The sequence below is a fragment of the Polypterus senegalus genome, chromosome 1, assembly GCF_016835505.1.
Source record: "Polypterus senegalus isolate Bchr_013 chromosome 1, ASM1683550v1, whole genome shotgun sequence".
NCBI classification, from domain to species: Eukaryota; Metazoa; Chordata; class Cladistia; order Polypteriformes; family Polypteridae; genus Polypterus; species Polypterus senegalus.
In genome coordinates, this window is record NC_053154.1 from 168399516 (window position 1) to 168415625 (window position 16110).

The following is a 16110-nucleotide window of genomic DNA, read 5'->3' on the forward strand; positions in this document are numbered from 1 at the left end:
AAGTCCTCAGAAATCTCCTTTGTTCGTACCATGATACACTTCCACAGACGTGTTGTGAAGAGCAGACTTTGATAGATCCCTGTTCTTTAAATAACACAGGGTGCCCACTCACACCTGATTGTCATCCCATTGATTGAAAACACCGGTCTCTAATTTCACCTTCAAACTAACTGCTAATCCTGGAGGTTCACATACTTTGCCACTTACAAATATGTAATATTCGATCATTTTCCTTAATAAATAAATGACCAAGTGTAATATTTGTGTCTCATTTGTTTAACTGGTTTCTCTTTATCTACTTTTAGGACATGAGTGAAAATCTGATGATGTTTTAGGTCATATTTATGCAGAAATATAGAAAATTCTAAACAGTTCACAAACTTTCAAGCACAACTGTAGAGTGTTTCCATTTGGTGTTATTTACTGGTGCCAAATTTCTGTTTGGCTACTCTCTTAAGGTCTCAAATGGCAAAATCTCTCAGGAGCTTGGTTAACATGGGCCAAGTTATTAGAAGCCATGTCTTTATTTGAAAACATGGCCTCATGTTGACTAAAATGTGACCCTTAGATCCTTAACATATAGAGACTGGAAAATTGGACCGAACAGGAACTCGAGTGGCTCATTCCAGACACAGAGACAATACTAAAGGTCCCAACATCCATTTTTCATTCTTTGTTCCTCTAACATCTGAATTGACCCTTAAGGTTTTTCTCATGCCATGTGTAAAAGCTTACAGTAGCATAATCATAACAGACAGGAATATGGCAAATCTATTTAGGTAAATGAACATAAAGTAATTAAAATCACTTGGAGTAAAAAAATGCCCAGAAAGTGTGCTGGTAAGATTAAACTTCATGGACACACAAGTCTAGGCTTCTGTCTCCTGCTTGACAATCTGGACATACAATAAAATGGAAAAATTGTGATTATAAAGCCGCCATCACTCAGTGCTGGGTCCTTACAAGCAAGTTTTTTCAGCAAATAAAAGATATACTGTAAAATAACAAAAAATAGAATGGGCAACAAAAAACATTTGCAACTTACTAAGAACTGTACAGATTCCATATTAAGAAATAATTCGACTTTTCCAGTTGCAAACTGAATACCTGGCAAAATGTTCTTTGGCAGTAGGCTGTTCTTTATTACAAAGTAAATGCGTGAAATTTAAACAAAAATGGCAATTCAAAGAATGAGAGACCATTTATGCTTTGTCGTGGCCCAGTAATTGACAGCAGTCATCTTGGCACTTTGCAGCTCCTCATTCTTTGGCACAGATTTTTTTTTAAGGACAGATGCTGCTGGCACAGTGGCGTATGGGAAGATTTGTCACTTCACAGTGTTTGCTCCATGTTTACTGCTAGGTGGGCTGAGGAGTCAAAATTACCTGAAGAGTGTGCAGGTTTGAGCCAAGTGTTGGAATACTTCACTGGATTGGTCCTGCCTTGTCCCCTTTCCTCACCAATGTAGACCAAGATAAAGATGTTGCAGATAATGGATCAATGACAAACAAGCTTTTTTTGTTGTGTAGGATTTTATTAACTACAAAATATAGCCACTTATGTAATTTAATTATGGTTTATTTCAACATAATTGCTTTCCACAACCCCACAAAGTAAAACATCACACTTCCAAAATTTCTCAAAGAGTGATAGTTCCCTACCTGTGGGCGGTGGTCTTGGATGGTTACCTGCGCCAATGACCCGTTTCTTGCAGAATGACCACAAGCTGGACAGCAGCTACACATAATGGGACAGCCGAGTCTCACTAAAGCTGTTGAGGCTTGTTTTAGACACCATGGCAATGGTTCATTGGGTGAGGTTCTAGAGCTTTTATCACCTAACACACTCTACTTAAAGACTTATTGCTTGCAGAGATTAATGGGACCTCCATTGGAAATAGGAAGTACGACCAAAATGGTCACCATTACCTGTTTTTTCAGGCATCCTTTCCCAATGGTCCCATTATATACTGCGGACGGAGCAAACTAAGAGAAATTGCTATGAACTCCATGGTCAGGACATCTGTAGTGGGCTTGATTAACCACTCCAGCAATCTTAAAGGAAGGACTGGAGGACACTTCTTTCAAGCCCCATAAACATTATTGTCACTAGAGGTGTAAAAAATAAAGTCTCGTGAGCAATCATCAGAGTAGCCACTAGAACTGCTCATGGTTCACCTTAATTCCTTCTAAACCCCGCGCGACCCATTGCTCACCACTGCATTATAGCTCTTACAATCCACAGCAACTGCTCAAACTTCAAAGATTCATGGAGAACACTTAAAAGAATTACTCAAGTCCCCAACAGACACAGAAGGAGGGAGTCATGGAAAAACAAGGGTGTTGTGGGTGAAGCTCCAAAAATATTAAAAATTACTTGTGTGACACTCACGTGATGTGGCCTCCCTTATTTCATCCAAGGATGAAGCAGAATCTCTTCTAGGGTGGGCCGTCCTTCTGGGTTCATGGAGAGGCATCTCTCAATAAGATCTTGACATTCTAGGAAGACACAAACAGAAGGCAGCTTTTGAGACTCAGAAGTACGTTTACAGAGTCTGATTTAATGGCATTTAATACCAAGTCCTACTGAACAGAACTGGATTTAATGTCCTTCCCTTTAACTTTGAATCAATCCATTCCAAAATTTCAGACTGTTACATCTGGTACTACAAAATTTGAAGTTGCATGTTGTACTGCTCATGTCTATGTTAACATCAAAGATAAGTCAGTATATCCATCCATTTTAGGAGCACTTTTTAATCTTTTGTATCAATGGGACCCTAGACCACAAGAGCCAGGCCACATGCAACTTGTACACCCAAACCCTGGTCAGCTTCATGTTGTTCACTGACCACACATATGCAGGGAGAACATATCAACACCTCATGGAAAAGACCCTTGCTCACAGCTGGGTGAGAATTGAACTGAGCGCTATAAAATCTTGCCACTATAATCAACCATCAATTTGCTCTATTATTTACTTTTATGGAATACATTTATTGATGAGTACATTAGAGGGTCAGCTCAAGTTGGATGGTTGGGAGACAAAGTCAGAGAGGTAAGATTGTGTTGGTTTGGACATGTGCAGAGGAGAGATGCTGGGTATATTGGGAGAAGGATGTTAAGGATAGAGCTGCCAGGGAAGAGGTAAAAAGGAAGGCCTAAGAGAAGGTTTATGGATGTGGTGAGAGAGGACATGCAGGTGATGGGTGTAACAGAACAAGATGTAGAGGACAGAAAGATATGGAAGAAGATGATCCGTTGTGGCAACCCCTAATGGGAGCAGCCGAAAGAAGAAGATGATTTGATCCTTTTCCATAACCCTATGACTGAAGATCCCCTAATTAGAGTTCAACAAAATGTGATGAGTTGACATGTCTATCAAAGAATAAACAACTTGGACAAAAAAAAAAAAAATTTTTCCAAATAAAAGCAAACAAAACCCAAGACAATAATACAGTTGGAGGCAATCCTACCTGACTATAAATCTGTTCCGACATTCAGATGAGGAAAATTATTGAGTGAGGATCAGGAGAAAAAAAGAGTCAATAGTAAATAAAGATTAAAACCAGGATTTTATAAATATCTTTAGAAATCAAAGTCAAGGAGCAGAGTTAAATTCAAGAACCAGTAATTGAAAATAGTAAGAATGGCAAGTTGTTAACTTTACCCAATCACTGACACATTAGGACCATACGCATGCCCTTTAAATGGTTGTGCAGTTCTCGGTACAATTTGGGATTGATTCATCTCGGAAATGGACAACACAAACTCCATACAACAGTGGCGGCATAGTCAAAACAAAAATGACATTGGAAGAGATCTGAAATCTATGTCCAGTTCTGAATTGAAGATTCTATCACACAACTAATGACAAACCTCATGAAATGACAAAAATATATTTTTTCAAGTCCATAGGAAACTCAAAGAAATTTAATAAAAACCACCAATCATAACCTTAATCTGCCATCTAGAGTATAAAAGTAGGTAAGGTAAAAAGCAGTTGAAAGCAACACAAAATCAGAGGGAAAAACATAAGAGCATTAAAATAATGTTAAACACATGCAGGATCTGATACAACCATGCCAAGACCTCACTTTCCTACCATCAGACAGATCTTGAGTAAATATGAATCTACCACAGAGGATCTCCCCTACTTTCTGGAATGGCAGCTGCCCACAGAGCAGTTCAAAGAGAGTGACTCCTAGGGACCACGAGGTTGTTGGGATGGCTTCATGATACTCCAATGAGAAGACCTCAGGAGGAGCATACAAGGTTGTACCTGCCATTAGACAAACGGGTGACAATTAATCATTCTGCCCGTGGCATTACTTGGAAAAGAAGGGCTTGGGAAGAGTGCATCATGATTAACCTTCAAAACTCTGATACTTCCCCTTCTTCAGCATGGTGCCACAGCCAAAATCAATAAGTTTGATTTTCCCTGTGGTGGTCTGGATCAAAATGTTTCCTGGTTTCAGGTCCCTGTGGAAGACCAAACAGGAATGGATATGCTGGACTGCCTGAACCACCTGGGATAGGATATTCTTTGTTAGGTCCTCCGTCAAGTGACCACCTTGGATCTTCATATAGTCAGTGAGATTCATGGATGCCTCCACAAGCTCCAGAACCAGGACATCTTTTGTGGGCACCGTAAACCACTCCAACAGTTTGATTACACCAGGGTGCTCGGGAAAAGAGACCAGCTGCATGAGGCCTACTTCCCAAGGCATAACCTGCATTTCTTTATTGGACTAATAGAATAAATCAAAAGGAAGTTCAGCAAAGGCAGGAACATCATTAGAACCTTTTCCTAAAGCTAGCCCATCACTAAAGGTTGTGGTCTTTTATAAAGTGTTTACTTGTCTCCAGGATTTGGAGTTAGGCCCTTCTGCAAACATGGTGATTCTTAATATAACTAAGTTTAATAAAAAAATAATTAGATAGATGGGGTAGAAGAGGTTCTTCAGCTTACCATGTTATACATCACCTTTTCAGGTTTTGGTGTTGCAAACTTGATGGCAACCTATGAGGTAAAAAAGAGAGTTTGGTAGATGTTAAGTCAAATCATTTTATAAAAAACTTACATAACATATAAAAGCCATATTCAGCCTAATTATATGTTCTAAAACAATACAGGAACTGGCCAGCCAAACGAACAGGATGCAGACTAGAAGAAGTCCCGTTACCAATAAGTTGTTCTCAATCCTTTGAGCTGCCCACACCTGTCCAAATCCACCTCCCCCCAGCACGTTGTCCACTGTATACTTTTCAAACACAGCTCTGAATTCTGGAAAAGAAAGACAATCAGCCATAAGCAACACAGAAAGCCCACCTTTAAAGCCCCTTTGACCAATTAACATTTGACTTACCTGGGTTCTCTTTCATACTGCGTAAAATGGTAGATGGTGGATTGTCCTCGGATTCATCATGATCCTTTAACAAGACAATGGAAAGACAGACACATATTATCCAGCATATTTTTGCTTTCACAGCTAACATTGCATTGCTCCTCAGTGTGATTAGAAGTACCAATGTCCTACATTTTATATCATTTAAGCTAAAAAAGAAGAAAGCTACACTAATGTTGTAATAGCAAAAAAAAAATTGTTACCTGAAACTCATTTTTGATTTTATACAAGATGTGGATTTAGGGCAAAAGAATTGTGGATCATCTTTAAAAATTCAAATGTCTCCCTGGATCAGTTGCAGTGTACATGAAATAGTACCATACTAGCTGTGGATCAATACCAGACTATACAGTCCGATAGTAAGAGGAGGAGGAGATCCTCAGGTAGAACAGACTACCTAGTACGGTAGTACGGTAGTAAGTAGACAATCCTCGCGTCTAAGTGCTGTCTCAGTGAACAGATTAACAAGATAAATATAAATAGAATAACTAATCCACAGTTAGTCTCATTTTGATTTTCTCAGCTGACTGACAGATTGCTCAATTAACGACATTTCAAGAAACAGAGCACAGAGAAAGTTTGCCCTCATGTAAACTTATTAAAAACAAATAACTGCAGTTGCTAATCTACATGATTGTCTCTGTTGGTTTTGGAAATGTTACTCTTTGTGCGTATGAAAGGGCCCTGAAATCCCTGTGCAGAAAGAAAAGAAGATAAAAGTAAACATTAGTATAATCGTATTTAAAACATAATTGTCTTTCTGTAACTCGTAGACGGACCTAGCATCAGGGTGACCTGTGTATGCTCCCTGAAGCATTGGCATATGTTGAGAAAAAAAGTAATGTCATCATTTTTCTGTTTCACAGGTACATTATGCTCTGCACAATTAATTACGTCAATGCTCCTTGATCTAATGCAGGAGTGATTACTAGCTTAAATCTTCAAGGAAGACCACCCATCTGGGTTGTTTTATTTTTAAATGTGATGTTCATTGAGTAAATATATGTGTGTGAAACCCTGAGGCCTGTGGGAGTCTTAATCTGGTCTTGCTGTACAGCATTTCCCAATTACCTGGATAACAGAAAAGAGTTAATAATAATTTAATTTTGTGCCTAGCTTTTTCTAATAACTGAATTAATAATGGGCCGGCACGATGGGTAGCACTGCTGCCTCGCAGTTAGGAGACCCGGGTCTGCTTCCAGGTTCCTCCCTGCGTGGAGTTTGCATATTCTCCCTGGGTACTCTGGTTTCCTCCTACAGTCCAAAGGCAGGCAGGTTAGGTGCATTGGCAATTCTAAATTGTCCCTAGTGTGTGCTTGATGTGTGGGTGTTTGTGGGTGTGTGTGCCCTGCGGTGAGCTGACGCCCTCTGCCCGGGGTTTGTTTCCTGCCTTGCGCCCTATGTTGGCTGGGATTGGCTTCAGCAGACCCCCCATGATCCTGTAGTTAGGATATAGCGGGTTGGATAATTGATGGATGGATGAATTAATAATACAACAGTCACCAAAGCCTATAAATACCCAGTCAGAGTCTCGATGGTACTTATAAAGAATGTCTCACCACAGCATGGACTTTATAGAAGAGCACAAGCTCTATATACAATAATACACACTGTGAGAGATCTCATATCAGATCTGTAGAACATTTGCTAAGATACATGATACAAACATGATACAAGATGCATATTTCAATGTGCAGTCTTTGAACCAGTGAACAAGCAAATTCTCAATTTGTGACTTTTTAACAATGGTCAAATTTACAGTGAATCCGGAAAGTATTCACAGCGCATCACTTTTTCCACATTTTATTATGTTACAGCCTTATTCCAAAATGGATTAAATTCATTTTTTTCCTCAGAATTCTACACACAACACCCCATAATGACAATGTGAAAAAAGTTTACTTGAGGTTTTTGCAAATTTATTTAAAATAAAAAAACTTAAAAATCACGTGTACATAAGTATTCACAGCTTTTGCCATGAAGCTCAAAACTGAGCTCAGGGCATCCTGTTTCCCCTGATCATCCTTGAGATGTTTCTGCAGCTTAATTGAAGTCCACCTGTGGTAAATTCAGTTGATTGGACATGATTTAGAGAGGCACACACCTGTCTATATAAGGTCCCACAGTTGACAGGTCATGTCAGAGCACAAACCAAGTATGAAGTCAAAGGAATTGTCTGTAGACCTCCGAGACAAGATTGTCTCGAGGCACAAATCTGGGGAAGGTTACAGAAAAATTTCTGCTGCTTTGAAGGTCCCAATGAGCACAGTGGCCTCCATCATCCATAAATGAAAGAAGTTCAAAACCACCAGGACTCATCCTAGAGCTGGCCGGCCATCTAAACTGAGCGATTAGGGGAGAAGGGCCTTAGTCATGGAGGTGACCAAGAACCCGATGGTCACTCTGTCATAGCTCCAGAGGTCCTCTGTGGAGAGAGGAGAACCTTGCAGAATGACAACCATCTCTGCAGCAATCCACCAATCAGGCCTGTATGGTAGAGTGGCCAGACGGAAGCCACTCCTTAGTAAAAGGCACATGGCAGCCCGCCTGGAGTTTGCCAAAAGGCACCTGAAGGACTCTCAGACCATGAGAAACAAAATTCTCTGGTCTGATGAGACAAAGATTGAACTCTTTGGTGTGAATGCCAGGTGTCACGTTTGGAGGAAACCAGGCACCGCTCATCACCAGGCCAATAAATACCATCCCTACAGTGAAGCATGGTGGTGGCAGCATCATGCTGTGGGGATGTTTTTCAGCGGCAGGAACTGGGAGACTAGTCAAGATAAAGGGAAAGATGACTGCAGCAATGTACAGAGACATCCTGGATGAAAACCTGCTCCAGAGCGCTCTTGACCTCAGACTGGGGCGACGGTTCATCTTTCAGCAGGACAACGACCCTAAGCACACAGCCAAGATATCAAAGGAGTGGCTTCAGGACAATTCTGTGAATGTCTTTGAGTGGCCCAGCCAGAGCCCAGACTTGAATCTGATTGAACATCTCTGGAGAGATCTTAAAATGGCTGTGCACCAACGCTTCCCATCCAACCTGATAGAGCTTGAGAGGTGCTACAAAGAGGAATGGGCGAAACTGGCCAAGGATAGGTGTGCCAAGCTTGTGGCATCATATTCAAAAAGACTTGAGGTTGTAATTGCTGCTAAAGGTGCATCGACAAAGTATTGAGCAAAGGCTGTGAATACTTATGTACATGTGATTTCTCAGTTTTTTTATTTTTAATAAATTTGCAAAAACCTCAAGTAAACTTTTTTCACATTGTCATTATGGGGTGTTGTGTGTAGAATTCTGAGGAAAAAAATGGAACTTAATCCATTTTGGAATAAGGCTGTAACATAACAAAATGTGTAAAAAGTGATGCGCTGTGAATACTTTCCGGATGCACTGTATGTTGATCTGTATTTCAGTATGTCTTATATAACACAATATAAATGCTTCCATGCATCCTTCATTTTTTCTGTGGTCTTGAGTTAAAATATATTTGATTCAGTATCATGCTGTACTGCAGACCAAATATAAATATATAGTTTCCATTTTATTCAATGGTATATTTGTGTTTTTTCATGTCCATAACTGTCTAATAAGTGCAAAATATATTATGCAAGATTTCACATGGTACTAAGTCCTTTAAATTTGCTGATGAGGTTGTCTAAGTTAGTACTTTGTTTCCCTTCTCCGACTCTGGAGCACGGTGCAGCAGTGCAAAACCTGAAAGTTAGACGTGTTACCCTAAATAATACTAAGACCAGATCAGCACAGGCTCATTCTCACTGATGACATACTGCATAAATGCCCATCTGGGACAGCCCTTAGATTTGGTGGTTTTGTGGTCAACCAAGAAAAATGACCTTAATTAAGACAGTTTAGTTTGGACAGTATTACCCCTAACTGAGAAGGGTGTATAATGAGCAAAAATAGCCTGATAAGTGTGTTTTCAAACTGTGTTCATTTTCATTCAAATTAATGAACTGAAACAAGACCAAATCCCTTTTGTATAGCAACATTTATAAACATGATTTTGTCAGTCTAAATGTGTCTCTGAATTTAACGATGCACCATTTACCAGAAGAGAAGATAGAGAAAACTGTGCAGCATACCTTTAGAAGACTGGATTCAAACTGTGCCCCGGCACGACCTGTCAAATGTTCTCATGTGCATGCGTTTTCTTGTGGATCATCTGGCTGTCCTCCCACAACTTAAAAATGTGCCAACTAAGTTAACTAGACACTTCAAATTGGCACAGCAAGGCATAACTGAGTGTGGGTATGTATCCAAGTGTGCCAAAGCAAGGGATTGGCAGTTTTGGTGGTTACCTGATAATGTTGGGACATAATCTTGACCCCTTTGAACCACCCAAATGAGACAATATTATGCCAAAGAAAGTTTTATATCCATTATTGATCTGTATGTTTGGGGTTTGATGGCTGATGAAGAACTTTAAACAGATGGCTGATGAAGAACTTTAAACAGATAGACTAACTTTTTCAACCTTTATTAAGTTCACAAAAGAACCAGGCATGGCCTGACTTGAATTTCAAAGAGTCCCATTGCTGTGGATAGCCAACAGTGACAAATCAAACCAAGGCTCATATACTAAAAGGGACACATGCAGAATAAACAGTCATCGCTACAATGCTGTGTTATATTCTAGGTTCTGCTGCAATATTCTTTCTGAAGCCAGAAGAATTCGCCATAAACACGGAGAAACTACCAAGTGCCTCAACATCTTGATCCAGTCTCTTCTTGAAGTATGTTTCCAGGATCCTCTACAGTCTCAATGTAAATTTAAAAACAAGACCAATTAAAAGGGACTAAAACTAACATGGTCATCTAGAGAAACATTTATTTTATTTCAGACAGGTCAATGTAATTCCCAGCAGACCAAATTCATTGGCTGATTGCCGATTCCCTGTATGCACGAAAAGCTTCACAAAAAAGACCATTCCTAACAACTAAGGGATGGAAAAGTAGACCTTGTATTAAGAATGACAAATGAGAAAAATCAGATCCTGAGAGTCCCAGATCAAATGGTGGCCCCTATGTGTGGAGGAAAATGCAAAACAGAGTAATCCTCGCACACAAGTTGTTCTTGGATAAATTATTAAAATAAAACTACCTTCCCAAAGTGAAATCTACCAGGATGCTTTATTTGGGGGGAATATATGCTAAAGAATAACGCACCGGCCAGTGTCATGCACACAGTAGTGCTACTTTGGCAATGCCATTGGATTTGATTGATATAAAAATAAATGGGTGATTATCAAAGGTAAGTGTGAAAGTTTTCAAAAACTATTTTGAATATGAATACAAATTAGATGTGGTCCCAATTTTGAAGCTCTTGTTGAAAAATAAATTGTTTAAACAATTTTTTTCTAAACAGATTGACATGTGTTCAAGCAAATATAAAGCATCTTACTGCCCTGATAACTTAATGGTGCATTAAATTCTTACGCACTATTAGCTAGAAATGTCTGTGGAAACTTTTCTAGTTTAAGAAGAGAAAACCATTCCCATCGCTTTCACAAGCCTTCTCATAATCAATCAACCCTTATAAACTGTTCAAACACTTTTGCAAAACTAGAAAGAAGAATAACCTAATCAGGAAAAACTCTTCCTCAGTGAAAGAAACATAAGGCCACAAAGCTGCAGGGAAAAATCAGACAGTGGTGATGGCGTCCAATCACATTTTTCTACTTATTATAAAATCCTTCACCTGTATTTGTGTGAATTTCCCCTTCCATCTATCTATCTATCTATCTATCTATCTATCTATCTATCTATCTATTTTCCTCAACATTTATCAGTTTTCTGACTGTAGGGTGTCATTCAGGCTCAGTTTGTACCTTTTGCCTTTACATTTACTGACCAATAGTGGAATCTGAAAAAAATCTGCAGCATATCTACCGTATTTGTGTACTTGTTTTGCATTCTTCAAAATAGTATTCTACATGCATTGTGCCATTTTAAACATTTATCTCACTATATACTAGTGTGTTGTAACATGTTAGTTAAGCAAAATGACACCTTTTTTTGGCTAACTAAAAAGATTATACTATGCAAGCTTTCGAGGCAACTCAGGCCCCTTCTTCATCTTGCCTGAAGAAGGGGCCTGAGTTGCCTTGTAAGCTTGCATAGTGTAATCTTACCTGGCAGTCAGGGAGAGTGGACTGGAATCCGCTTGCGTGATCAATGACGACTTCAATGGATTAGTCAGTGGGGGCTCTAGACATTGTTGAGTGAGTATGTGTACTGTGTGGCCGTCACATTCAAAATCGGAGAGAGTAGAGCAACGAATCTGCATCAAATTTTGCGTCAAGCTGGAACATCAATCTGCGGAAAACTATTTGGATGATTCCGAAGGCTTTCAGGGATGATGCAATGAGTGACGAAACATCAACCAGGGGACTCTACAACCTCTGGCTTTTCCCAAAACTAAAATCACATTTGGAAGATAAGAGATTTCCGACTGTCGATGAAATTCAGGAAAATATGAAGAGGCAGCTGATGGTGATTCCAACAATATTTTGAACAATGGAAGAGATGCTGAGAGAACTGTGTGAGGTCCCAAGGTGCCTACTTGGAAGGGGACTGAAGCGTCACTGCCCCTGTGGACAATGTTGCTTGTATCTTGTATCTTCTTCAATAAATGTATTTATCTTTCATATTACATGGCTGGACACTTTCCAGACAGACTTCACATTTGCAGCATTTTCAAGTTTTATTGTGTGATTTAAGTCTTGATGCTTTTGTTTTTTGAATGTTCATATTACTGCAAAGGAAAATGTAAAAGTAGCTCTCTCTGATGGCTCAGAATTTCCCTTGGTCAAGTAATTGAACTGCTTTCTCAGACTTGAGACCCTGTGATGATACCTGTAATGTAGATCAGCATTGCTTGTAAATTCTCATTTTTTAAGATATTTTAAAGAAAAACAGCTTTCTGACAAGTAAACATATATTCTGCGTGAAAAGTGTAAAGTAGAAAATCAGGCCTTGTTTTATCAGTAAGAACAGCTGTGTTTTATAATATTATTATCAGTATATAAAAGTTTACTTGACCTTCCCTGGAGTCTTTAGGAAATTCTGTTAAGTGCCAATACAGAATGTGCCAATGTATCTGATTCTACAAGAATGTTGTCGTAAAACACAAGGTTTCTTGACAGTTTACAAGTAATGTGCCGATTATGAGTACTGCTGCCATAATTCAAGGAAAAACATCTCTATTCCCAGTTCCTAAACATCATTGTAAGATTATCTTTTGCTAGTATCAATTGCAGAACTGCCCTTCAAATAATTTTGCATTCCTGTGAATTTAGCCAAGTTTAATCTGTCAGCCATACCTGACACATTCTGCTCCCCTTGCTTTTAACACGTACTTCTGCAAACACATCAGAGCAATCGCCACAAAGCGAGGAGTTTCTTGCTGTTAGTAAAATTCTGAAAATATGAGGTGCATTTGCCTACCAATCTAGAATGGATGTCCAAGATTTAGGCCTGCTTCATAAGAAAGAGTAAACCGATGGACGTGTCTGCAGTATAGTCTACTGTGCACAAAACCTAGTTATTGAGTTTTTCAGGTATCATAAGTTGGTTGTGCACTTACAATTATAGAATACGGTACATAAACAATTACCAGCTAAGCTTTACCAGGGATTAAAGAATTTGCTAAATGTTATAATTCTAAGGGTCTTGCCCTGTAATCATAAATTTTCTAATTAGGTTATTCACATGCAGGGTTCATGGAGCACCAATGTCTTTCCCAGCAAAACAGCAACATTGGGCACAAAGCACATAAAAGCCTGGGAAGAAACACCAGCCCGTCCATTACAGGACACACTCAATCAGGTGTCCATATACAGTACACAAATACTAAAAGAATGAGTTGCCAAACAAGACAACTGGTTGTGAATATTTATTTTGCCCTTAATATGATTAAAGCCCCACCACACTCTCAGTCATTGGGTATTTTTAAAAATAATCCTTTTGGGTAAGCTGTCATGGTATGAATTTGTATCCCAAACAGGCTTAGATCTGACCTTGCCTCTGGTGCTGCCATGATAGGCCCCCACTCACCATAAAGCTGTGTTGGAATAAACATATTTGGAAAATGAGCATTTCAGAAACACCATCAAATGTGTGTATTTAAGTGCTAACCGCATTGTAAGCCCCTTCCCGTGTGTGTTCCTGATGAGTTTTTCCCATTTCCATCACAGCCAGTCATTTCCAATCAGACACATTGATGAGACCTCACACTGTCACTTACCTCACAGTTTTTTAGCACCACACACAAGACTTCCTGCAACATTTCCACAAGCTCTAGACGGACCGTGGCTGAGTGGAAGGCCCTCTTCACGCAGATATTGATGTCCTCTTTGAGGTTATGGATTTCTTCTCGGAGATTTTGATTTATGTGCATCTGTTGTTTGAGAGCCTGCATCTCCTTTTGTAGGTGGCAGTTGGTGTTTTTCAGTTCACACACCTCCATGTTTCTCCTATGAAGCTCTTTGTTGAGCTTCCTTACATGTGTGTCGTTGATTTGCAGCTGACATAACTGCTCCCATGTCTGATCAGTGATGGATGCAATCCTAGTGGACAGCTCCTTCTGACTTTTATTTAGACTGCTGTATCGACTTGCCAGATAAATACCAGTGGCGATCAATAAAGCATTCAGTGCAAAGAAGCATCCAAAAATAAAACCTTGCAGCATTGATATGTCCACTCCCAGTAAAAGTATTATTTGACCAAACAGATCAAACATGGTGTGCTGCTGCAGCACTACTCTGGCTCATTCCACTCTGTGTTCATCTCTAACAACCAAGTTCTACACCTCAGTGCAACTTTCAATGCAATGATGGCTGAAGTCCTTCTCATGAATAAAATACTACAGATGATGAGAAATATCGCGAGATGGGCCATACCAACTTGCTATTGTCTGGAAAGGCCAATCAGTATGGTAGGGAAACTGTGGCAGTTCCCTGTGAAAATGACCTACTTGAATCCCCATACACCATCCAGTATGTACTCCGGCTTCTCAATTCTGCCATGCAGGGATTCTCTGCACAAGGAACCCAAGCACCCTCCCTCAGACATATTGTTGTTGGATCTAGAAATACCAGCAAGGGGCTGACTGCCAGAAACTGACTGAAGCACTGCCCCCAGTCCTTCTTTTTGCCTGCTTTTTACACTGGCCCCTCCTATCTGCGTCTGTTGCTAGTCAGCACTAACTTATACTAATTGCATGGTAGGAGGGGAAGCTTAGATGGTGGTGTAGTGCTAGCACTGTGTAGCCTTTGTCCTCTGCTACAGCTGGCTTTCTACAGCTTCCCTTGTAGTTTGAACTATTTTTATCATTTTCCCAATTTGGAATATTTGACTTAGTGATTGGACACTTGTTCTTGTACTTGCCTACCATGTGTTCTGACTTCTTCTCAATTAAAGATCCTGTTTTAGTGCTCATCTTCCAAGGTCTAAGTCTTACTTTCAACATACATAGGTTCACACTGCCAGCCTTGCTTAGTGAGTTGCTGTGTGTTTGTGAAAGGACTGCAGAGTGGGCTACAGTCCTGCAAAACACAACTGGGGCTATAAACCCTGCCTTGGACACAAGCTACATGAAACACGGTGTAAATGAAACACAAGGAGCGACACCTTATGAGACCAACACCGGACACTTGCAAAATGTAATTTATTGAGTTAAGGATTCTTGCTCAATTATGGTAAATCAGATTGCTTTTTGTGGAGTTCCATAAGCTCCTGTAGTGCAACACTATACAACACCTTCAGCGTGTTTTCTTAGAGCTTTTCAAGGGTGCTGGATATGGACAACCCATCCAAGTATTACCTGCACAGCTGTATGGTGCTTCAACAAATATGGGGCCCACAAGTGGATGCTGAGGAGTTTCTGGAAGCACTAAAAAGCAAAGGCTCAAAAAGTCCTTCTAGTCATAGAATAACTGAACTTGGAGTCAGGGGTTAGCATTTGGCAAGGGTTCAACTAACAGAAGAGAGAAAGGAAGGACAAAAGAGCAGGGTGTGAAGATGTTTGCTGTTGTTTTAAAAGAAGGTGAGTAGTGGAGTGGCACAGGTAGTGTTTGTAAGAAGTGCACTGACCAACCTACAGTAAATGACTGGCAGAGGCACCAGGGGCCTTTTGTATAATATAACCTTGCTTAGAATACTAAATTTAAGCTTACGCTTGAAAGACAAACATGATGTACTATACACATATTAAAAAACGGTTTTATAAAACCGTATGAACATTAAATTAAGTTCCTTCATAAATCTTAACTCAACTTAAAACTGTGTTTGTGTCCACACTTTTAGCTAATATCTATCACCTCCGGTCAGTTACAATGTATAGTTTTAAAAAATAAAAATTAAAAAAAGCCTTTTTTGAATATTCATGTAATTAGCATATAAATCTGGCCATGTTGTTGTGTGACGTCTTTACTATAAACCATGGGAGAAGAGAGGAAACTAAGCTTTAGTGAATGTAAACTTTTAAGTATTACTGAAATAGACAATCACAAAAAATTCTTCTTGAATATCTCACTGGGAGTCAGTAGTACTAGGGTGTTGTACCATGTTAGCCATTATGACCAAAATGACACTTTTTATTGGCTAACTAAAAGATTGTTTACACTTTGCATCTTGCCTGAAGAAGGCTCCTGAGTTGCCTTGAAAGCCTGCATAT

General features: G+C 39.6%; 1 protein-coding gene across 1 annotated transcript; it reads right to left on the reverse strand.

Annotated features, from left to right (window-relative positions):
• Positions 1-2406: 2406 nt before the first annotated feature.
• On the reverse strand, positions 2407-14175 carry LOC120538076 (serine/threonine-protein kinase pim-2-like). Its single transcript, XM_039767525.1, has 7 exons — positions 13681-14175; positions 5369-5432; positions 5186-5286; positions 4972-5022; positions 4372-4750; positions 4105-4281; positions 2407-2498 (listed from the first exon to the last, which is right to left on the reverse strand). The coding sequence occupies exons 1-7, from the start codon at positions 14173-14175 to the stop codon at positions 2407-2409; spliced, it is 1359 nt and encodes a 452-aa protein (XP_039623459.1).
• Positions 14176-16110: the final 1935 nt, after the last annotated feature.